At 40.6% G+C, this 21534-nt stretch overlaps 2 protein-coding genes across 5 annotated transcripts in view; one reads left to right on the forward strand and one right to left on the reverse strand.

The window, feature by feature from the left end:
- jupa (junction plakoglobin a) lies at nt 1-19908 on the forward strand. 3 transcript variants are annotated; one of them, XM_026170113.2, is made up of 16 exons: nt 1-157; nt 10978-11012; nt 11445-11612; nt 11700-11953; nt 12525-12763; nt 13336-13537; nt 13819-13963; nt 14143-14246; nt 14358-14696; nt 15113-15265; nt 15366-15485; nt 15636-15786; nt 16912-17033; nt 17225-17264; nt 17965-18102; nt 18881-19908. In XM_026170113.2, the coding sequence occupies exons 2-15, from the start codon at nt 11000-11002 to the stop codon at nt 18099-18101; spliced, it is 2187 nt and encodes a 728-aa protein (XP_026025898.1). In that variant the 5' UTR covers nt 1-157; nt 10978-10999; the 3' UTR covers nt 18102; nt 18881-19908. The 3 variants fall into 3 exon arrangements, with proteins under 3 accessions (XP_026025898.1, XP_080158482.1, XP_080158481.1); XM_080302356.1 differs by lacking the exon at nt 1-157 and adding an exon at nt 10730-10834; XM_080302355.1 differs by lacking the exon at nt 1-157 and adding an exon at nt 10732-10890.
- Nucleotides 19584-21534, reverse strand: part of LOC113023767 (A-type potassium channel modulatory protein KCNIP2-like) — a 16699-nt gene continuing 14748 nt past the window's right edge. For both annotated transcript variants that reach the window (XM_026170115.2, XM_080302357.1), the window contains exon 9: nt 19584-21500. In XM_026170115.2, the coding sequence (XP_026025900.1) occupies nt 21453-21500 (48 nt within the window). In that variant the 3' untranslated portion in view covers nt 19584-21452. The remainder of the gene's footprint in view (nt 21501-21534) is intronic.

Consider the following 21534-nt stretch of genomic DNA (forward strand, 5'->3'; position numbering starts at 1 on the left):
TCATTTTTTTTTGTTCAGAGGACTGGTGGCCAGCTGCAGGGAGGCAGAGTGTGGAGAAGTGAAAAGAAATAAAGAGCGGAGTCTTGTGCCGACCAAAGGAGTCATTAGAAACAAGCAAGCACGGAATAATCTAAAATACGGCCGTGTGTTAAGACAGGTAAGATTCACTAAATCTACCTTTTCCGACAGATTTTACTGCCCTTAGCGTCTGTGAACGCTTATTTATGTATTTATCGGTTTGTTTGGTGTGTAGTTATTATCGTTTATTCTATTAAAAAAAACATCTTATGTGTTTGTGTGGGGTAATTTCGTTTCTCTTTGTTGCTTACCTGGATGCAAATTCAGATGCTTTCTATTAGGAATTCATTTCCGCATGCCTCAAACCACTACTGCCTGTTGTTAGGGAGCAGCCTACTGCGCCAGCTCTACAGCCACCAAAAGTTTGTTCTCTTGTGGTGGACAGTTTTTTTCTTTCTTTCTTTCTTTTTAAACTTTTTAAAGTGCAAGAGCTCCCTTACTCTCTCTCTGCCCAAAGATAACGACATTTAGCCCCAGTATCGACCATACAGCTACACGTCGTCACTTGTCAATAGACCCCGTCGTGTCGTTGGTTGTTGGTGGTGTTGAAGATAAATCGCTTGGATTTGTGTGTTTCCGTGAATCGGAGACAAAAAAAAAGATTTTGCCATTTCTATTTCGTCCTTTAACAGAAATGGTGTAAAAGTCACACTGAAGCAGACCCAAAAACAAAAAACATTTTCCCCGTTAACTTATGAAAGATCAGTGGATTAACATAAAATTAGTAAGTAGGTGTTTTAATTGTCTAGTAATGGTGGGTATTATTCACTATTTTTAATGTCTTGAATGTCTATTTTTTTTATAAGAGGTTGGGGTTTTTGTTTTTTTTTTAGCTTTGGATGTGGTTGGACAAAAACAAGCACTTTCACATCAGATCTTCCGCTTTACCAACTATGACAGTGATGTTGAGTCTGTAAACAAACAGTGTTAGCTAACTGTGCCTGAGGGGATGAGTTGTCCTGGGTGCACATCTGTAACGTATGACAGTGATACATGCTGATGTTTCTTTACCCACCCCCCACACTCCTACGCTGTGCTTCAAGGCAGTGATGTCTCCAGGTGTTGCCAAATCTTCCATGATGTCATTACCTTTGCAGATTCTCAGGACTTGACAGGACAGCTAATCCTGCTTAGGGAGCACAGGAGCACAAATTTCTTTCATTTGATTTCATGACTAAATCCCCTGAAATCAGCATCCCGTTCAAATGACTTTTATCTTATCGGCTTTTTTCTTATGCGATTAAGTCATCTGCGGTGTCCTCTGCGGCCAACTTTAGTATAGTTTTAAAGTCCTAATTTGACACAGTTGGATTAGGGATTGGAAAGTAAACAGAGCCAATCACTACACCATCAAACTCCAAATCACATTATCCATTGTTCTTTTGTTTGAATTATCTGCAAGCGTCACAAAGCAGCAAGAACAGTGCCAAACAGGTTTGTGGTATCCAGCTGCTTTCTCTACCAATGTTTCCAGTTGAGTTTGCTGACTGTGTGCCAGCTTTAACGGGACAGGGTGCCAATACTTTGTGCCAGAATGGCCTTGCTGTGTCATCAAGTAGGAAAGCTGTCCCTGTCTGGAAAGAGTGGATGGGTGGTGGGACAGCAGGGGGGTGACTTACTGTAGATTTCACAGCTACAGCTGTGGTGGCACGGTGATAATCTCCCCCCCTCCTGCTTAATTCCCTCATACTGTCCTACATTAGCAGAACAAGAGGCCAGGAGATCCTTCGGTTTTAAAAATAGGTCTACACTCTTCAAAGGGGATTACTGTATGGCATACATCCTGCCCTCTTGGTTTTATTTTTTCTGTGGATTCCCCGTCTTGCTTCTGTCTCAGTCCAACGAGGCCTGAGTCCTTTCCAGTTACAGGTGCTCAGCGCACACATTGTGCGACCTCCTCTGTGTTTGTATGTCAGTCTGCCTTTGTGTTTTACTGTTCCCATGGAGAAAAGGGCACAGAGATAAAGTTTCCCGTCAGCTACAACAAGAGTTTCTTTCTTTTAAGGTTGTTTTTTGGGGTGGGTGGGTGAAATAAAAGTGAAGTGGCATGACCACACCAAATCTGCAAAGGGAAAATCTTTTTCTTTCTGATATTATTTATAGAATACAATACAGCTTAGATAAACTGCATTTTCACAATACAAGAATGTGCAAAAGACTGAATGAAGTGAAGGAATAGAAAAGTAATTTTATTTACACTCGACATCCAGTCTGAGTGCATGTTTAAATGTGGCGACTGTGCAGCCAGTGTGCACACTTCAGTATTTGACTGCTGCATTAACCATTGCACATATTGTTCAGGCCTACTAAACATACAGTATGTCATACGGGTACTGGGGTTCTTAAACTGTGACAGAATCTGTGATAAAATTTCTGTGGCCTGTTTCATTGTTGTCTTCCGTGCCGCGATATCGCTGGTTATGCTTGTATGATGAAACTGAAATATTTAAAATTCATTAAGGTACAGAGAGAACTGGAAATGCATCAGAATAACGGTGCTTATTTTCTTGGTCATTATCCAATCAAATGGTTATTCCAGCACCTGTTCTAAACTGGGTCCAAGCTAGAAATTATGTGGCCATTCCTTAATAACTGTTTTACCCTGCACTGCCACATGCTCAGCTGCTACACCCTGCTACATCTACAACACCCCCCAGCATTCTTTGTTTCTGCATTATGTTCTGCTAAAAAAGCTTTCATATAAGTCCAAATTAGACAAAATACACACATCTATTATTTGTTATCCCAAAGTAACCCCTCTAACAACAAGTGCTTCTATATTTTCAATCTTTTCAAACCAGCAATAACTCAAAATAAGTGGCAATTAATTTTGAAATGCATGACATTATCCTTGAATGCAGTTATTAAATTATTAGAAATGTCATCCAAAAATTGCCAGTGTTGTAAAAGATGCCTTCTGTCATGACCAAACTCTAACTTGAGTGTCTAGCAGGGTGCAGTTGAATAACGCTGAGCAAGTGAAGCCGACATTGCCCAGCTGAACTCTACTGATGACAGTCCCTGAAGTTAATTATTTACCTTCAGCAGTTCTCTTGGTTGGATCAAGCAAGGGCAAGAAATGGTCCCGTTACTTAAGATGTCAAAGGCCTAATGGCTGTTTCTTCTCATCACTTGCACTTTAAAAAATAAAAAACATAGGCAAGTCTTCCACATGGGTCATTTCAAGTCAGCTCTTATCAAAGCTGTGTAAAAAAAAAAACAAAAAAAAACAACTCATGCATCATGCTAACAGCCTTCTAGAAATAGTTGAATCCTCCTGCTGTCATCATGAATACATTACCAGTGATAAGTTTTTCATTACTTACTGTGTGTCCACACAAAGAGGGAGTGAACTGGATTCGGCACTTACTCAAAAGTAGGGCTGCCACAAACAATTATTTTGATAGTCGACTAGTCACCGATTATTTTTGCGATTAGTCGACTAATCAGATCCATTGGATCCATTGGACGTACAGCTTATTGCAGCATGCATCTGCTCTTATATAACTATCATTAGCTTACAGCTTTAAGTGTTTAAGGTATGTGCTAACTAAAAATAAAGACAAGGTGATAGTTTATTAAATTTTAATGAAATTTGCAGATTGTTTCGGTGAAGTTTAATAAACTCCTTGCTATCTAAAATATAACGGGACACCGGAGTATATTCTCGAGCATCTCACACTTCTGATAATCAGTTGTCTGCTTGACGTTTATTCAGCTGTGTAAAAACTATAACTTTAATCTCAGCCAAACCGATTTACTCAGGAACAAATAAAATACTACAAAAAGCCAAACAATAACATTTTTAAGTTATCTAAGTGACTTATATATGTTTAACCTGAGTAGCGAAAGACGGTGGTGGGTTTGAAAACGATTTGCCGGGAGTCTGGTGTTCTCATCGGCTCTAGTGAGCCTAGCCCCCGGCTAGCTATCGAGCTAGTGGGTAACAGACGTCTCCGAAAACGTCGGAGCGCTTTTGAAAAATATGTGGTGTCTTGATAAACTGAGCAAATATTTGAGGTTTACATGGTTACATTCTCGCCTGAAAATATGTTAAACGTTTATTTTGTGACCCACAAAGAATAATAAGAGTAATATTAAAACTAACTAGCTGCCGCCATTGTTGGAAACTGAGCTGGGCAGCGCTATGAATTCTGGGACAGAGTTACTTCTTCTTCTTCGGGGTTTAACGGCAGCTGGCATCCTTGTACATGCAGTGCTGCCATCTTCTGTTTCAGTCCGTTATTACACTCTTAAATCCTACTACTTATTCCTGCGTCTTTTGGGATCTTACAAAGCTTCAAACGACGCGTCGACTATTAAATCAGTCGTCGACGATTCTGATGGTCGACGTAATCGTGACTAGTCGACTAATCGTGGCAGCCCTACTCAAAAGACAAAGTTTTCACACGTGGATGATTTTTGATGAGTCGTATGTCTCAGCATAGCAACTCTGATGAGTTGTGTCATGTTATTATTTTCTTTGCCTCCTCCCTATCCCTTAATCACACTTCTACGAGAGATTCAAGAAAGTAAAGGCAGAAAGGGTGTGGTTGAAACAGAAAGCAAATCAGTGGAGAAGCTCAGCTGTTAATTAGGCAACGTGAGGTCTCTCAAGAAGGGTGGTTTTGCATATGTTGAGTTCAAAATCCATGCTTTAGTCACTGTGGTTGCTTTTCTTTGTTCACTGCTTTTGAAGGATTTTATGCTCTCATGAGTTGCGAATGTTGTGCAACCCTGGCGCCTGTGAGCACTTTTGCAAAAAACTGCATAAACTGAAAAAAGCATGGGCGTTTGAGACAACTGACACTATTATTCTTCCCTCTTTGTTCCTTGAAAGTTGACATTTCCCAGGTTTTCATCTGACAACAACACTGTACGAACCAAACGACGTGTTGTCGGAATAAGTCACTCAATTTTTAACAATGTTAGTTTTGTTTTAGTCTTCTGGAAGATGAACAAACTGTGAATTCAAACTTGTCAGATGAACTTGCAGTACTCTTTAGGGTCCCTTCAGATTTTTGCCCTGCTCTCCCAAGCACACCCCTCCCGCTCCCTCGTGCCTCTAATCTCCCTGAAAAATTAATCATCTGTCACATCGCCTCAGTGCTCAGATACACACTGGTGCGTAGCAGTAGCAGTTCAAGAAAAAACTCCCTGTCAGGCCTTTAAAGGGGGCTTTAGATGCAGCATTGGCTACCAAACTTGGCCCGTGAACACACAGTGCCATCTTGATGTGCTTCAGCCTTTTTGGTTGCGTTCAGTGGGGACAGTTGAGAGTGGTTTCCTTTTCACAGTAACAGCAGTCAATAGGACAATGCAGCTACTCTTTTCCTCTCTACACTAAACAGAGTAACACAGATGCTCACTGTGCTATCAAAAACTCAGCTCGTCCACTTCCTTCCTACCATGAACCAAACAACACGGGGGGGGATCCTTCTTCTTGTTGATAAAAACATAATTCAAGTTTGTTTTTTTGTTTTTTTTTCACATAAGATTTGAATTACACATAAAGCTCAAATATTCCACTATTTAACTTCCACATCTTTATGCTGAGCTCTTTTCCTGGTTTGAAGATAATCTTTGGACATACCTCTACTCCTCCCACAGTATCTGACTTATCATGAACTTCTGTGAACTTTGTTTCTATGCGGGCATTGCATCTGAGTGTTTATTGCTACAGAGATTACACCCCTTTCTACTCACTCCCCCCTCCTTTATCTGTTTTTTGTAATCTGATTCTGGTCTGGACCCAGGCACCTCCTCTGAGACAGCTCACATTTCCTTTGATTCACAGAGAGCTCCCACGGAGACCAAACAACTACGCAGCAGTTTACAGCCACTGCATCCTCTGGCCTAAATCAGCTTATTAAAGCTGCTGCAGTGAATCAACTGACAAATCAAGGCCCATTAGATATTCTGTTGCTTCGCTTTCTTTCTTTTTTTAAATTCTTTGGCTGAGGCTGCTTGTTGTTTTGGGAAGGCTTCCAGATCAGGGAAGAAGGAGATGCACTCTGCCACATTTACACAAATTCACTTGGTGTGTTGCACAAGTGCATAGGAGTATTGTGTTGTTGGCTGTCTCTTCTCTCTAGGCACTTGGTATGGTGACGTTGCGCTGGTCTGGATTTGATCAACTGCCTGTCACAGTCAGTTGACAAATGCTTTCTCTTAGAGTTTGTGCTTTACACAATCTGGGCTTCAAGCTGTGTTCTTCCCCAGTACCTTATCGCAGTTTGTAACTTCTCCTAATAAACTTCCCATCTCAGAGCAGACAGCCCAGAAATGTTGGTGAGTCAGACAATGTTGACCACCACTTCCTGTCACCCACCATGGTAAATCCATTAGCTGTGCACTGCTTCACATCCTCCCTTATTGATTTATAGCAAACAGCTATCCAGCCCCAGCTGCTGCCATTACAGTGTCATAGTATCTATTGTTGTACAAGTAAGGCATGAGGGGGAACCAGAAGGGTTTGTGAATGTGTTAACTTGTTTCCTGTCATGGCAGCTGAACCCCGGGTCTATGGAGAGAGGATGCAGAGAGGAAAATGTCAACTGTACTGCAGACTCAGCTGGCTGAACTGGCCATTTACTGTGTCAGGAGGATTGGGCTGTGGGAGTGCAGGGTGTGTGTTAAAGCCATCTGGGAAACGGTTTATTGCAAGAAGAGTGTGGCTTACATGTCTGGGGACATGAATGTGATTGGGTGTGTGCATGTGCATGGGAGGCTGTCCTGTATGTCAAATTGTTTATCTATTCCAGTGCTATAGGAAGCTGTTCACTAATATAATAAAGTTTATTTGCTTGTTACTTTAAATAAGTTTAGCAAGGTTGTTCACACAGCCACCAGATAAGGATGTTTCTAAAGCCCAGTTATAATCCTCCCATAACTGTGAGAAATGTTTAATTATCATAAACAGTTTTTTCCTTCCTTATGTAACGGAAAGAAAACATGATGGAAATATGAGTATTTCTCTCCTCTCTCTACATTAAATATGAAGCCGCTGCCTGAGGACAGTTAGCATAGCTTAGCTTGGCGTAAAAATGACAGGTTGTAGTTTCACAGGAGAAAAAAAATATGAAAAAAAACATATTTACAAATATTTTAATATTTAGACCTGTGATGCTTTTTTTTCTTCCCCCCCCCCGTATTTATGCTTTAAAACAAAAATCCATAGAAAGTAAAACAGAAAAAAGCAACAGAAATATTATTTACACCCCAGCCTGCTAAATCGACATGTGGCTCAGCAACATTTACTACAAATACTGTAAAGTATGTGAACAGCCTCTTGAACACAACTGCAATATGAGCAAAGTTTATCTGAAGCCCCCCTGGGCCTCTTGCCTGACCTGATTCATTCCTGCTGTGATACAAAGAAGAGCTTACACCAGCAAAGTCAAAATCTGGCCTGCTGGAATGTTTTTCATTACTATGCTCCGTTTGCAACTGTAAAGCTATAATTATTGGGAGGATACTGAAAGGAATAAAATGTAAGATCCCCTCTAGCCATTAGGTGTATTCTTCCTCACACATCCAAGCACTCTTCTGCCACACCCTTTCTGAGAGCCTGTCACTGCTGAAGAGACACTCCCTTTCCAACATGCCTGAGGGATTTGCATGATAGTAAATGTGTTCTCATTACAGAGATTAGAGTTACTCATCCTTTGTCACAGTAGTCTTGTCCCTACAGAGAAAAGCCTGCACAGTAAAACCAGTTTCAGCAATTTAACATTTCTGAGTAAGTCAGTGAGTAAAGTTTAGATAAGGTTGGTGTGTTCTCCCCTTTTCTTTATTATTTTTTTTCCCTCCCAGAAACAGATTGACGACTCAGACTGAATATGCAACACTAGTGTGGAATGTCACAGCAGCGTTTGAGCGCTGGGCCCTGATCAAGATCCATCTCTGCTTTGCTTTTCTGTTGCAACTCACTCCTCCCTCACTGGCAGCTTTTACTGATACACATTCCTGGTTTTACTGTGCAGGCTTTTTGGTTTTTTTAAGCCTCCTAAATCATCATCCGCAGAGGCTGTTGCTTAACAAGATAGTGGGAGGTGACGGGTGTGTGAAAAGTGTTTTCCTGAAGTATGGCTTCATGTCACTGTCTGTGTGGGTGTATAAATGGCAGTGGGAATGACTATTCAGGAGAAAGGCACTTCACAGTGAGAGTGAAAGGACATATTACTGATTAACTGGAAGAGAACAAAGTTCAGTCACAACAGCACGCACCATCAGCTCTTTGTTGGCACTGAACAATGGGAGAAGGCTGGGTTAGACTTTATAATCATCAGAACATAGAAAACTGTGTTCACTCAGGGTTTTTTTTTTTTTTTTTTGCTTTGATCTTTTATTCTTTTAAATAATTTGTAGCCTACCCCTTCCCCAATAGATTTTTTTTTCTCAAATGGAGGAAAAAAGAGAATAAGAAAGCCCAAGAGGAAAAGACAAATTATCAACAAACAAGTGCCCAGAGCTTCAGACTTTAGATTGGACAGCAGATAAAACCCTCACAGCACAGCGTTTCAGCAGACTTTCAGTTACCTAGACAATATGCGGGGCGTGTCACTGCATTGCAACAGTTGACTGAACCCGCTGCCTCGCCCAGGAAAACAAAGACTACACAAACACTGACCCTGATTTACAGACAACAGGAAGGTACATACATTCTGCACCAAACTCAGATGTGTACTGTTTGTTATAAATGGATCATTATACTTTTATCTGTTTTAAAACCTTTGAAAAAGTTAGTGAAGCTGTATCTTGTTTTTTGTCCAGTTGTTCCCGTTGCCCTGTTAACCAGTGCTCGTAATTTTTTAAAAGGTGGCCACACCTTTACTGAGAAAGGTAGAAATGCACGGGGAATGTTGGTACAGTTGTGTTATCTGTAAGGTAACGTGTAGCTGCAAGCACAGACAGCCCTCTGTGGCCTGGTCCTGCAGGATCTCAAGTGAGACTCAATACATGGGAAACTCGTAGAGCTGCTGCTCTCTGAAAGTGAAATGAAGGAAAATGTTGCCAGTGCACATGAACCGTATAGTAAATAACTTTGTGTTGAAAAGTAAATGTGTCGACGTATAAATGAGTTTTTCGTTAAACAAAGTGGCGCGTACAGAAAACTGAGGACAGACGCTGAAAAATGGTGAAAATTTCTTCTTCGTATCAATTTTAATGAAAAACAAAGCCGCTAGCAACAGTAATGCATGCACATCAGATCAAATAAGTAGCGTGAGAAAACTAGACTGACTCAAATACATTCTTTGTTCTTGTTTTTACAAGTTGTAATTGCATGCCCATTGATCAGCTTCAATTCAAGTATTTTCCATTTTCTTAACATTGTTTAGTACATTTTGTTCCATGGAACTGAGGGCGCGTATAGGTAAAGGTGGTAATTTAAGTGTTTATGGCTCATTATATGCTAGCACAGAAGCTTGCCATTGTGGGTTTTAGCCCCAACTTGTTTTATTAATAGTCAAGACGGAAGATATGCAGAGCTGCTTATTACATGCAGAACCACAGTAAGCTAAAAACAGCTGTCATACAGAAGGGTTTTGAAGATTAAAGCTTTTTTTTTTTTCCACTTGCTTGTTTGTCTCTACTGTGTGTGGATCATCTCTGTTTTTGTAATATAGTTTTTGTTATTTATGGCCAATTATGCAACAAGCTCTGTGAATTAAATCTGAGATTTCTTATTCTAAGCGCGCTCTCAGAAAATGCACACACCCTCATATATTAAGTACATCTGTAGCAAAACCATCACACACATAACCCATCCCGGCGATATGTTCGGCAAACAATCCTGTAAAAGTCTAACATTTGAAAACGCTCATAAGCAGCAAAGTGAATGCAATACTGTAGACTGTATGACACATCCAGTGACCAGCAGCTATTGCGAATGCAGGTTTCTCTGAAATTCAGGGTGAATGACATTAAGACTACAGAACTATGCAGAAAACTTCCATGCATGTTGTAACCATGGGGGTTTATTTTGGGTCTGGGAGGCCACTTCCAAGAATAATCTGTCTTCCTGTATACAAAAACACCACTATTACATTGAATTTTTCTGAGAGGATACATTTACGTTTTCCTCATAATCTTTTCTAAATATTTCACATGTACTAGTTTTGCTCTTTTTTTGCAGAGGGTTTAATGGCGAAGCACATTAAAAACCTAACTGCAGTTCAGCCATGTAGAAACCTGTCGGGGGTGAGAGGAAGTATTTGCATGATAAACCAAGAGCATGATGAACAAACATGCACCGACAGGTAGCAGGTAGTTGCACAAGTTGGGGGATTGTTAAAGTGAAACCAAGTATTTAGCGGACTTAAGTAGTTTATTTGGCCTCTATGATTAAGGGTCGTAGTTTTAAAATCCAGGTTTTTTGGTGGGCATGTAAATATAAAGACAAAATTAAAGTGAAGGTAAGGGTGTGTGTTGTTGGGGTTTTTTGGTTGTTTTTTATTACTTTAAAGGTGTGTTGGGGAGTCATCTACATACACACTTTCAAAGTGGAATTGAAACCTGATGAGCAGGTTCCTGATTGCCACATATCAGCAGTGGGCTGCTCCCATGACTGCATGGGTGGAGACCTGGGGTTAAAGGTCACTCACCCTGCTTAGCATTTTTACATTACAGCTGTCACTTTACTCACTTTGCTCTCCCTTCTCTCTTTGCAAGTCACTCTGCTCAGTGCTTTAATTTCCAGATCAGTGTGAACACTAAGTGGGGAAGTGTCCAACTCGTGCCACCCCCATACTCAGTAAGCTGTCTCGTGCAAAGAAGTAGACAGTTTATTCACTAATTCGTGCAAAAAGGGTTTGTAGGAATGCGTGTATTTACCCGTTGTATGAGGTGAAATGGTGGAAACACTGACGTTGGATTTCTCTGTGTGTTTGTTTTTAGGTTTGCTCCATCGGAAGAAAGGATGGCAATGCAGAGTAAGTAAATCAGCTCAATTTCATGATCATATTTTATGTTCCGATTTTTATTTCCTCTTCTGTAAATTCTGTTTTGACAAGGCAGCAGCTTAATGTTGGTTGTATTTGTGTGATTCGTTGATTTCACCTCAGTCTCTATCACTTCATTCAAAATAGACCTGAACAGTTTGAGCTTGACCTTTTCTACTTCCAAGTATTGTGTTCAGTGTTTGCATTGAAATCACTTCCTTAAAATAAAGTATAACTACAGGTTCCTGCTATAAAATTTTTATTACTTTGGTTAAAAAAAAACAACTGTGTTTATCTTGGGAGAAAGAAAAACTGATCTACACAAAGGTTTTAATAAAGAGCAGTTTCTTAATCTTCATGAAATCTGTTAATTACTTTAAGTTACTTTTAAAACCTTTGATTTCCTCTCTCCTTCCTTGGCAGTGCGTGAGATGGAAACTGGCAAAGTAAAGGTGGCAGAGTGGCAACAGACGATGTATGGTCTAGACTCAGGCATCCAGTCTGGAGCCACCACAGTCAGAGATGATGACGGCGATTTCACCATATCTAAGCAGTACACCATGACCAGCACTGTGACAATGCAGGAGCCTGGTAAGGACAGACCAGCTAACATGCTGTAACTTTGGCTTAAATACACCTAGACTACATCATCATCCTCATCATCTCGCTTCTCAATAGACATGGATCCCCAAAGCGTTATGACCAGAGCTCAGAGGGTGCGAGCTGCAATGTTTCCAGAGACACTGGAGGGAGGCACCACCATTCTGTCGACTCAGACAGACCCGTCCCAGATGACTAACGTCCAGCGCCTGGCCGAGCCCTCTCAGATGCTCAAGACCGCCATCATCCATCTGATCAACTACCAGGACGATGCCGAGCTAGCCACACGTGCCGTGCCAGAGCTCACCAAACTGCTCAACGATGAAGACCAGGTGATGAAAACGAAGATGTGCCCGCGTCGATACAAACAAACACAGTCTATAAATATTTTGTTAAACTTTCTAAAATAATTACTAAGTCATTAATGGATCTAGCGAAGGAATAAGTTTAAAATTGTGCTAATAATAAGACATCAATACTGTGGTCATGTCTGTGTGCTAAATATAGTGCTGGCTGCAGTCTTCATGCTTATACTGGCATGAGGATTGATAACAATAAATCCGAATCAGTCAAAACATCACAAAATATGCCAGCCAAACTCAGTTCACTCATTCTTGTGTAATTTCCTTGATGGAAACAAACTGTAAAGCGTTAAACTTGCTTTCCCTGGGGATTGTGTACTGCCTAGCCCACCACCCTTAGCAGTAGCTTTCTATTTTTGACCAAATAAGTCAAATAATTGAAGGTTATCTAGATTTCTGATAATTACTAAGTGAATATCAAATTCAGAAAAAAATGCCATGTACATTGTATTACCTTCTGAATAGGAAGATTTAAGAACTTTGGTGTTTAATTTTCCCTTGTACAAATTAACTCATACCTTCCCCTTCCATCTCTCATAAGGTGGTAGTCAGCAAGGCTGCACAGATTGTGAACCAGCTTACACGCAAGGAGGCATCCCGCCGTGCACTGATGCAGTCCCCTCAGATGGTGGCGGCCGTGGTGCGAGCCATGCAGAACACAAGCGACATGGAGACGGCAAAAGCCACGGCCAGCATCCTCCACAACCTGTCCCACCAGAGAGAGGGCCTGCTCTCTATCTTCAAGTCAGGAGGAATCCCTGCTCTAGTCCGCATGCTCAGGTGCTGCTGGTTTACAAATGGGTCAAATTTTCACTTGTGGTCTGCTAGAAATACTTTTTTATTATGGTTAATAGGACATATTTGCATTAAAAACTCAAAATATTTTAGAAAAGTCACTCAAAGTTGCATTAAATCCTTGTTAAGATGCGCTCTGTGGCAATGTGTTGAAGTATTTTCCAGTGCAGCTACCGTGCAGTTATATGTAGAAGGAAATAACAGTTTGTAGTAAGTTTTTAATATTATTTGAGTAAGCTGCCAGCATTAGCCTTCAATGCTGGAAGCCTGGTGGGAAGCTTTATTGTTCCTCCCATCAGCTAGATCTAAATGGAACAAGATGATTAACTTCTGTCCAATGAACAAGTGAGCTTTTGACTCACAGGGATTACTGGTAAGGGCACTGACGTATTTGAAGCTTAGGCCATGCTCACTATGAGCTATCAACCACTAACTAATATATACATATATCTGGTGGAAAATAAGGAAAAACACAATTGGCTCAAACGAAAAATAGACAGGATTATTTTGCGACGCACGCTAAACACGCATGTTTCTCTTCCTCGTTGCTCCCACAGCTCCCCTGTGGAATCTGTGCTCTTCTACGCCATCACCACGCTTCACAACCTGCTGCTGCACCAGGAAGGAGCTAAGATGGCCGTTCGTCTGGCAGATGGACTGCAGAGAATGGTTCCCCTGCTGAAGAAGAGTAACCCCAAGTTCCTGGCCATCACCACAGACTGTCTGCAGCTGCTGTCATACGGCAACCAGGAGAGCAAGGTGTGTGTGAATTTATTATTTTAGTTTGCACTTGTTTTGTTACCACGTGCTTACGTTACACAATGACTGCAATCTGAAACCGTCGACAATGCCGTGCGTGTGTGTGCATGTGTTTTGCTTTGGGTGTGGCATGAGAACAGAGGTGTTCAGGTGCTGGCTGGGTGTGGTTGTTTGTTTGCTTAGTGTAATGAATTGACAGGTGCCAGGAAAGTCATGGCTTAGTTAGAAGTGTGCATTGTAAAATGTAAGAATTTGTTTTCATAAAGGTCTTTGTTTAACAGCTGATCATCCTTGCCAACGGGGGCCCCGAAGGTCTCGTTCATATCATGAGAAACTACAACTACGAGAAGTTGCTGTGGACCACAAGCCGTGTGCTCAAAGTCCTCTCTGTGTGCCCCAGCAACAAACCCGCCATTGTAGAGGCTGGTATGTGATATAGGTTTTCTGTGTTGAAACACCTGTGTGCACAAGCTAGTCATACAGGTGTGTCAGCTTTGTGTTATCTGAACAGGGGCCAATGGCTCCTTGGTAACTGTGTTTCTTGATAGCATAATTTATTAAATGTTGTTGAGAGCTGAGTAATTTTACTTCTCTCTTCCCTGCAGGTGGCATGCAGGCTCTAGGCAAACACATTACTGGCTCTAGCCAGCGTCTGACGCAAAACTGCCTTTGGACTCTCAGGAACCTCTCTGATGCTGCCACCAAACAGGTCTGAGTCCAGCTTTACTTACTTACTTTTTTTTTTTCTCACGTTCTTTTTGCTATATTTCCACCCACCAGTAACTAATGGGGAATATCTATCTTTTTTTCTTTCTTTCAGGAGGGTATGGACAGCCTGCTGCAGCAGCTGGTTGGCCTGCTCAGTTCAGATGACATCAATATGCTCACCTGTGCGACCGGCGTCCTGTCTAACCTCACATGCAACAATGCCCATAACAAATCTCTGGTCACTCAGAGCAATGGCGTTGAGGCTCTCATCCATGCCATATTGCGTGCCAGTGAGAAGGAGGATGTGACTGAACCCGCCATTTGCGCTCTACGCCATCTGACTTCACGCCACCAGCAGGCTGAGATGGCACAGCATGCAGTGAGGAAACATTATGGCATCCCTCCCATTGTCAAGCTGCTCAACCAACCCTACTACTGGCCTGTCATCAAGGTAGTTAAAAGAGGGAAGGATATTCTAAAGTGGGGCAAAAATGTGCGCAACAGAAATGTGGTAATTTATGGAAGAAAAGATCTGACTGAAAGAAGGTGGTTTTATGCTGGAAAAAATATTAAAGACTGTGAAATAAGTACTTTAAAGAGTTCAGTGGTAGACACTGGGAGCTGGACAGATGGCCAAAGTGGATGGCAAGTAGGGCAGAGAGCCAGAGTTTCAGCCATCCTGAAAGAGCATGAAATGCACATGACAGCAGGAGCAGTATGTTTTACAAGACTGGGATTTAGGGGGAAAAACAGAACACCACATTCTAATGAAAACAAAAGTTTGAGATCATTCCAGTCATTTTACTTGCTGACCAATAACAGAACTGCATAATCAGTCTATCTTTGCTTGTTTTTTCTTGCCTGAAGGCTGCGGTTGGCCTGATCCGTAACCTGGCCCTGTGCGACGAGAACCAGGCCCCTCTGAGGGATGCAGGAGCAGTCCCCCGTCTGATCAACCTGCTGCTCAAAGCCCACCAGGATGCCCAGAAACATGGCTCATCCAACCAGCAGACATACCAGGTACATGATGGGCTCATGTCAAAGGACGTTTATGATCCCTCTGTCGACATTGTAGCATTTCTGTAGAATCACATTTTTTCTATTCATGTTTTGTTCTCAGGATGGAGTGAGGATGGAGGAGATTGTGGAGGGCTGCACAGGAGCTTTGCACATACTAGCCAGAGATCCTGTTAACAGAGCAGAGATCGCCAATCTCCAGACCATTCCTTTGTTTGTCCAGGTAAACAAAGAAACAGAAACGAAGCCTTTACAATTAGCTTTGTGACGGCCTGTCTATGAAATGCGCTTAATAAATAAACTTCACTTACTTACTTTCAATTCGCACTTATGTTTGTTTTTCTTAAACTTATTTTTTTCTTGTCTTCTACAGCTACTCTACTCTCCAGTGGACAACGTGAAGCGCGTGGCAGCAGGCGTCCTGTGCGAGCTGGCAGTGGACAAACCATCAGCTGAGCTCATCGACGCCGAGGGCGCTTCGGCTCCACTGATGGAGCTGCTGCACTCCAACAACGAGGGCATTGGTAAAACATGCACATAATGCACTGTAATTAGCTTACTGTAACGTAGCATTTAGTCATAGATGGAAAATAACAAAGTCGATTTACTCAAGTGCTGTGCTTACTGTAAGTGCAGTTTCCAGGCACTTGCACAAGTCCATTTTGCGAGTCATTATACTTTTCTACGCATTCCATAATGAAATGTTGCAAACTACATTTTAAGAATACACAATAATGGAAACATTGTTGTGTGAAATTCTGTTTTCTTGTTGTTAGGTTCTGTCTTTATTGTAGATGCTACAGAAACACCAGCTTGTTGTCCTGGTTAATTCAGTTTAACAAACAAGAAGATATAACATGCTAATATGTACACTTTAGCACTGCAGGTACTCATATTTTGGGCTGTTTTATTCTGTTTTGTTGTTGTTGTTTTTTAAACCCTGTTTCCATTTTATTTTATGCTGACGCAGGTTAACTGGCTGTAGCTCAGGGGTGGGCAATCTCAGTCCACGAGGGCCGGTGTCCCTGCAGGTTTTAGATCTCACCTTGGGTCAACACACCTGAATCACATGATTAGTTCGTTACCAGGCCTCTGGAGAACTTCAGGACATGTTGAGGAGCTAATTTAGCCATTTAAATCAGCTGTGTTGGTTCGAGAACACATCTAAAACCTGCAGGACACCGGCCCTCGTGGACTGAGATTGCCCACCCCTGCTGTAGCTTCACATTTAGAAGCTCTTGCAGATACAACAGTCTGTCACTATAATTACATTGCTAAGGAGGAAAAAGCCCAAATGAACCCAATGAAGTATAATAAGCCTTAAATAAACAGGATGTAGCTGCACATTTCTTTATCAGGAATGACTTCAGGTAGGAAGGATTTCACACCAAAAAAATAAAATGCATTTTTTTGTCTTATATGCTCTCTGTTATACTTGTAAACTCTAAAACGTTGAGCTCTAGATGTTTAAAAAGGCCACGCTTACTCATAGATCAACCACTGTAAATCGCACTGTTGGTCATTTTATTTTGCACCAATGTGCTGAAGCTCAAAGTAAAGGACATTCTGTTCCAGATATTAAGCTTTCAAAGTTTATTAACTAACGCTGACCCCGACCACTGACTGTTTTCTTATTCTTTCCCCTCCAGCTACTTACGCCGCAGCCGTCCTCTTCCGCATCTCCGAGGATAAGAACTCAGACTACAGGAAGCGAGTGTCTGTGGAGCTCACACACTCTCTGTTCAAAAACGATCCCGCTGCCTGGGAGATGGTGAGTGGGTGTGGCACCCTCTGATGCACCAACACGACAGCTGAAGATTAATGAAGATTCTCGTAGACTTGTTTATTCACGTCGGTTGTTTCTGTGTCAAATACATCTTGGCATTTTTGTGGCATTAAAAATCTTTCTATATCAAAGTGTTGGCTTCATTTGACCTTTGCCCTCTCGTGACTTATCTGCAGGCCCACAACACAGTTGTCATGGAGGGACCCTATCCCGATGGTGAGTAACTGTGGCTGAAATGTGCACATACAGCACATTCCTCAGCAGTGGGTCACTACACCACGGAGAGCAGCCGCAGCATGAAAGCGCAATAATTTGTTAGCAGGTTGCCTCCCTGCTGCTGCTTACAAACTACTTTCATTATTTGGTAGCTATAAGAATGAGCTCATCACAAAGCTCAGCACAAAAAACAAATGGCTACTTATTTTTCATGTACCGTAAAGTAAAATTTTTAATTTGAGATTCGCATGAACCGTCAGTTATATCTTCTTAAATTAATTTTAAACTTGCTTTTTTTATCAATTCTTTCCATCTGTGCTTTGTTATATAATTTTTCCCCAGTCAAGGTGTATTATACCAGAATCTAAGAAAATCTAAAACGAATACATTGAAAACAACATTGTGTTTGTTTGTTTCTGTGTTTGATTTCCTGATACATCATTTCCTTTTCATTATTATCAAGTTAAGGTCTTCCTCTCGCCCCCATTGTGGTGTTTCTTCATTATCTATGTTTGCATCTTCGTCCTATCCTTTCCTTTACTTGCCTTTTTTCCTTTTATGGTTTTGGTATTTTGTTTCTTACTCTGATCCAACTAAGTAAAAAAAATAAAAAAATAAATCTTTTTTTTTTCTCCCTCAGTTTGATCCCAGTAATCCAGAAATGTGCCTTAATATAATAATTACACATCTTGTTTTGCAGAGCTAGATGCTGGTTTCCAAGGATACGGATATCCAGGTGACATGCCCATGGACAGCATGGATGGAACTATGATGCATGACGAATACGCAGCCAGTTTGCCCTACGAAAGACAACAGTACCCACCTGACCATTATTAAGGTCAGTAGATGCTAATGTTACTTCAGCCAGTCATCTTACTTTATTTAGACTCAGCTGATCGGGACTGTGTGAGAAATAATGCCATTTGTTTGTGTGTGTGCACAAAGTCCAAGCTTCAAAAGCATAATCTTGAACTTGTATAAGTAAAAGATCAAATTCTTATGTTCTCTGGGGTTTCTTAAAAACACAGAAGAAACACTTAAATGCCTTTTACAGCGTGTAGAATTTATCTCTGTACTTTTTTGAAATGTTATTTTCTTGTTATATATTGTGATCAGCCACAATATTTAAACCACTTGTGTGATATCCACTGTATAAGATCCTGTGGGAGTGTCCTGTAGTGTCTAACAGTGGGTCATTGACAGCGGATGATTTGGATGTTGGGAATTGTGAGGCGGCTTCTCTGTGCAGCCTGAAATTATCAGTAAAAATTAGATTCTTGGGAATTTGGCGATTGGGTAAACATCTTAAGCCATTTCTGTGGGTGTTGCGAGGCGTGTCATCCACATTAATACCGTGACCTAGCGTTTCCCAGCAGAACATTAAATTATAAAGAGATGATCAATGCCATTGACTTCACTTATCAGTGGTTTTAATGTAGTGTACTAATGCACTTTAAAAGCACTGCAGCCTGTACCTCTGAAATGCTTTAACAGCAAAATGTTATCACCCTTTTTCAAATAAAGTCCTGCTCATTTCAGAGCAAGGAAAAAAGATAAAAACACTTTTTTGTTTTTGTGAAATAATAACTTTCTTTTTTAAAATTGTATTCTTTCAGGGGAAAGAAGCAGACGAGGAGAAGGCAGCAAAGAGCTGATTTAGGATGTAACGGGACACAGAAGAGTAGAACGTGGTCATCACGAAAGGTCTTTTTCCTCTGCTCGCCACCTGATGTAATATATACAATTATTGCCGAGTATGGGACTCATAATCTTAACAGGGCTCAACTTTGTTTTATAGCATAATTTTGCAGATTATAATTTTGACATTGATGCTTGTAGTTTGTTTTGTTTTTTTAAGAACCTTCTAAGAGTGAGTGCATGAGTGTGCGTGGTTGTTTACGCTTTTGGGTGGGTATTCTATGCCAAAGAGATTTTATTTTGTGATGATAATCGTAGCTTTTTCTTTTTTTAAGAAAAGAAAGAAAAAGAGAATAATAGTTGAAAACACTGCCAGAGGTGGCTCAGCGTGCACAGTGCACCAACTCACCAACTCCGCTTAACGCCTTTGTAAGACACATTTCTGACTTTGCTGTAGTTTTGGCTCTATATACTGTCAGTTTTCTCACACCGTGGCCCAAGAGTCAGCGAAGAGGTGGTTAACGCTCCTTTCATGTGTCACAAAATTTAGTAGACGTGAGCAAATGGGGAGAAGCGGAGATACTCGAGCTAACACTGTACAGCTGCTCCCTTCTCTTCTGTAATCATCTGATGCGTTTTATTTGGACTGTAGTTGATCAGTACGGTTGCTTTATTTGTTTGTTTGTTTTCAAGAGTCATCTTCAACTTTTATAAGTTATTTACTGGGAAAGTTTCACATTATGCACAATTACCAGAAAATAAGGAAAGAGATGCCTTTGATTTTAAAATGAATTTAGAGAGGAAATCATATGTAGCCACTGAAAAAAAACCTCATTTACATACTTGTGCAACAGATTTGTCCAACTCCGTAGTAAACAGATGAGATAATACAGCTGTGGTTGAAAAAAAAAAAAAAAAAACTACTGACAGGGAAATTTGTCTTTCTACTTATTAAGAGTTTTTACTTAAATTTTGTTTAATAAAAATAAAGGATATATATTCAAAATGTTCTTGTGTTCATGTTTATTGAGTTATAAATCAGAAATGTGCTTTTTCTCGTTTTCTGTACATCCATTTTCTTACGCTTATCATTTGGGTCCAACCCAGTACGAGCATGGTACATCTAATGGTTGTCTGCTGGGTTTATATCGTCTGTTTAGGCAACACCCAGTTGAACAATTTCTGATTATACACCTGCTATTTTCTTTTTGTTTTTTTTAAGCAAGTTCTTTATTACTCTTGTCATTAGTAGTCTGATTCAAAGGCAAAAATGGTTTCATTGGCTACACTGCTTTCAGTTTGAAAATAGACATTTCTCTACAAAAAAAGTCATTTAATTGTGTTTCCAATTTATGGGTAAAAGAAACATTTCCTGCCGCTGAAGCTTTAAAGATCCTCTCGGAGCCAAATTAGTGCTGAAGGTGTTCAAGTAAGAGACGACTGCAACATCGGTGGAGAGGACGTATTGTTTGTCATATGTTTTTATGATCACCCTGAAAAAAATCAACAAGTTGAAACACATTACAAATAAAATATAAATGAAGTGTTGCTGAACTTGCTCCATGCACCTTGTTTGCAGATGAAGTCGTGCCAGGAACTTCTTAAAAGCTCGGCTCTCATTACATTCTGCTGCATGAATGTAATGCACATCATAATCTGGACAGGTGACACCCTCTTAAGCACTGTTTCAGCACTTTTAAAAAAAAAAAAAAAAAACAAGTAATCCGAGCCAGACCCATCAATCATATTTCAGTAGTTTAATGATTTTTGCTTTTGCATAGCAACTGTGTGATTTTTAGTTTCCTCCTCACCATCGTTACTATGCCCATATAGAAAATATATTAACACTTTCATTAAACTATTCAATGAAAACAGATACATCATGCACACAATATGCACAATTATAATAAATGTGAGTGGTGAGCTCCATAAGAACACAGAGAACAGATAAGAACTGATAATATGTAAGATTATTGCTTTGATTTCAAACTTAAAGCTATCCTCTGTTATAGGACAAGAGTGATTAGAGAGAGTGTGTGATACTTTACAACATTTAAGAGTTATTCCATTTGTTCCACGTCTGTATAACCGGTGCCTCTGTCTCACTTTAGTGTGTAAACACATGCAATAGAGAAATATTGTAATAGTCATAATTTAGAAAGAACGTCATCAAATTTTAAAATCGCAGCTGCTTGTGCATATCTGCTGCTTTCTTGAGGAAACTGTTCATTAGCACTTTTTGTTTTCGTCAGACTGCAACATGGCGTACCTTTAACGCTTTCATTCGTATGTGTAGTATAAAAAATAAAATCTCACATTTCCCACAAGTCAAGTAATTTTGCATCAACACTTGACTCATTCTGCTCAGTCTATTCATTAAAAGTATTTTAGAAAATGTGTGTTTGGGGTCGGTATCTTTAGGTCACTGCTACTTGAACCTTGGACCGCTGTTGAAGCTCAGAAAATTCATCCACGCTGGCGATGAGCTGCATTTGAGCCGAGAGCTCCAAACAGGTGGGAAATCTGTTTTCTGTCTATGTCCACCAATGCTTAGATCACATTATCAAACATGTGCATGGACTGCATGATGTTCCCATCCTGAAAAAGAAAAAAGAATTCTGTATTTTCAGCA

This window comes from Astatotilapia calliptera, chromosome 6 (assembly GCF_964374335.1).
Source record: "Astatotilapia calliptera chromosome 6, fAstCal68.1, whole genome shotgun sequence".
NCBI lineage: Eukaryota > Metazoa > Chordata > Actinopteri > Cichliformes > Cichlidae > Astatotilapia > Astatotilapia calliptera.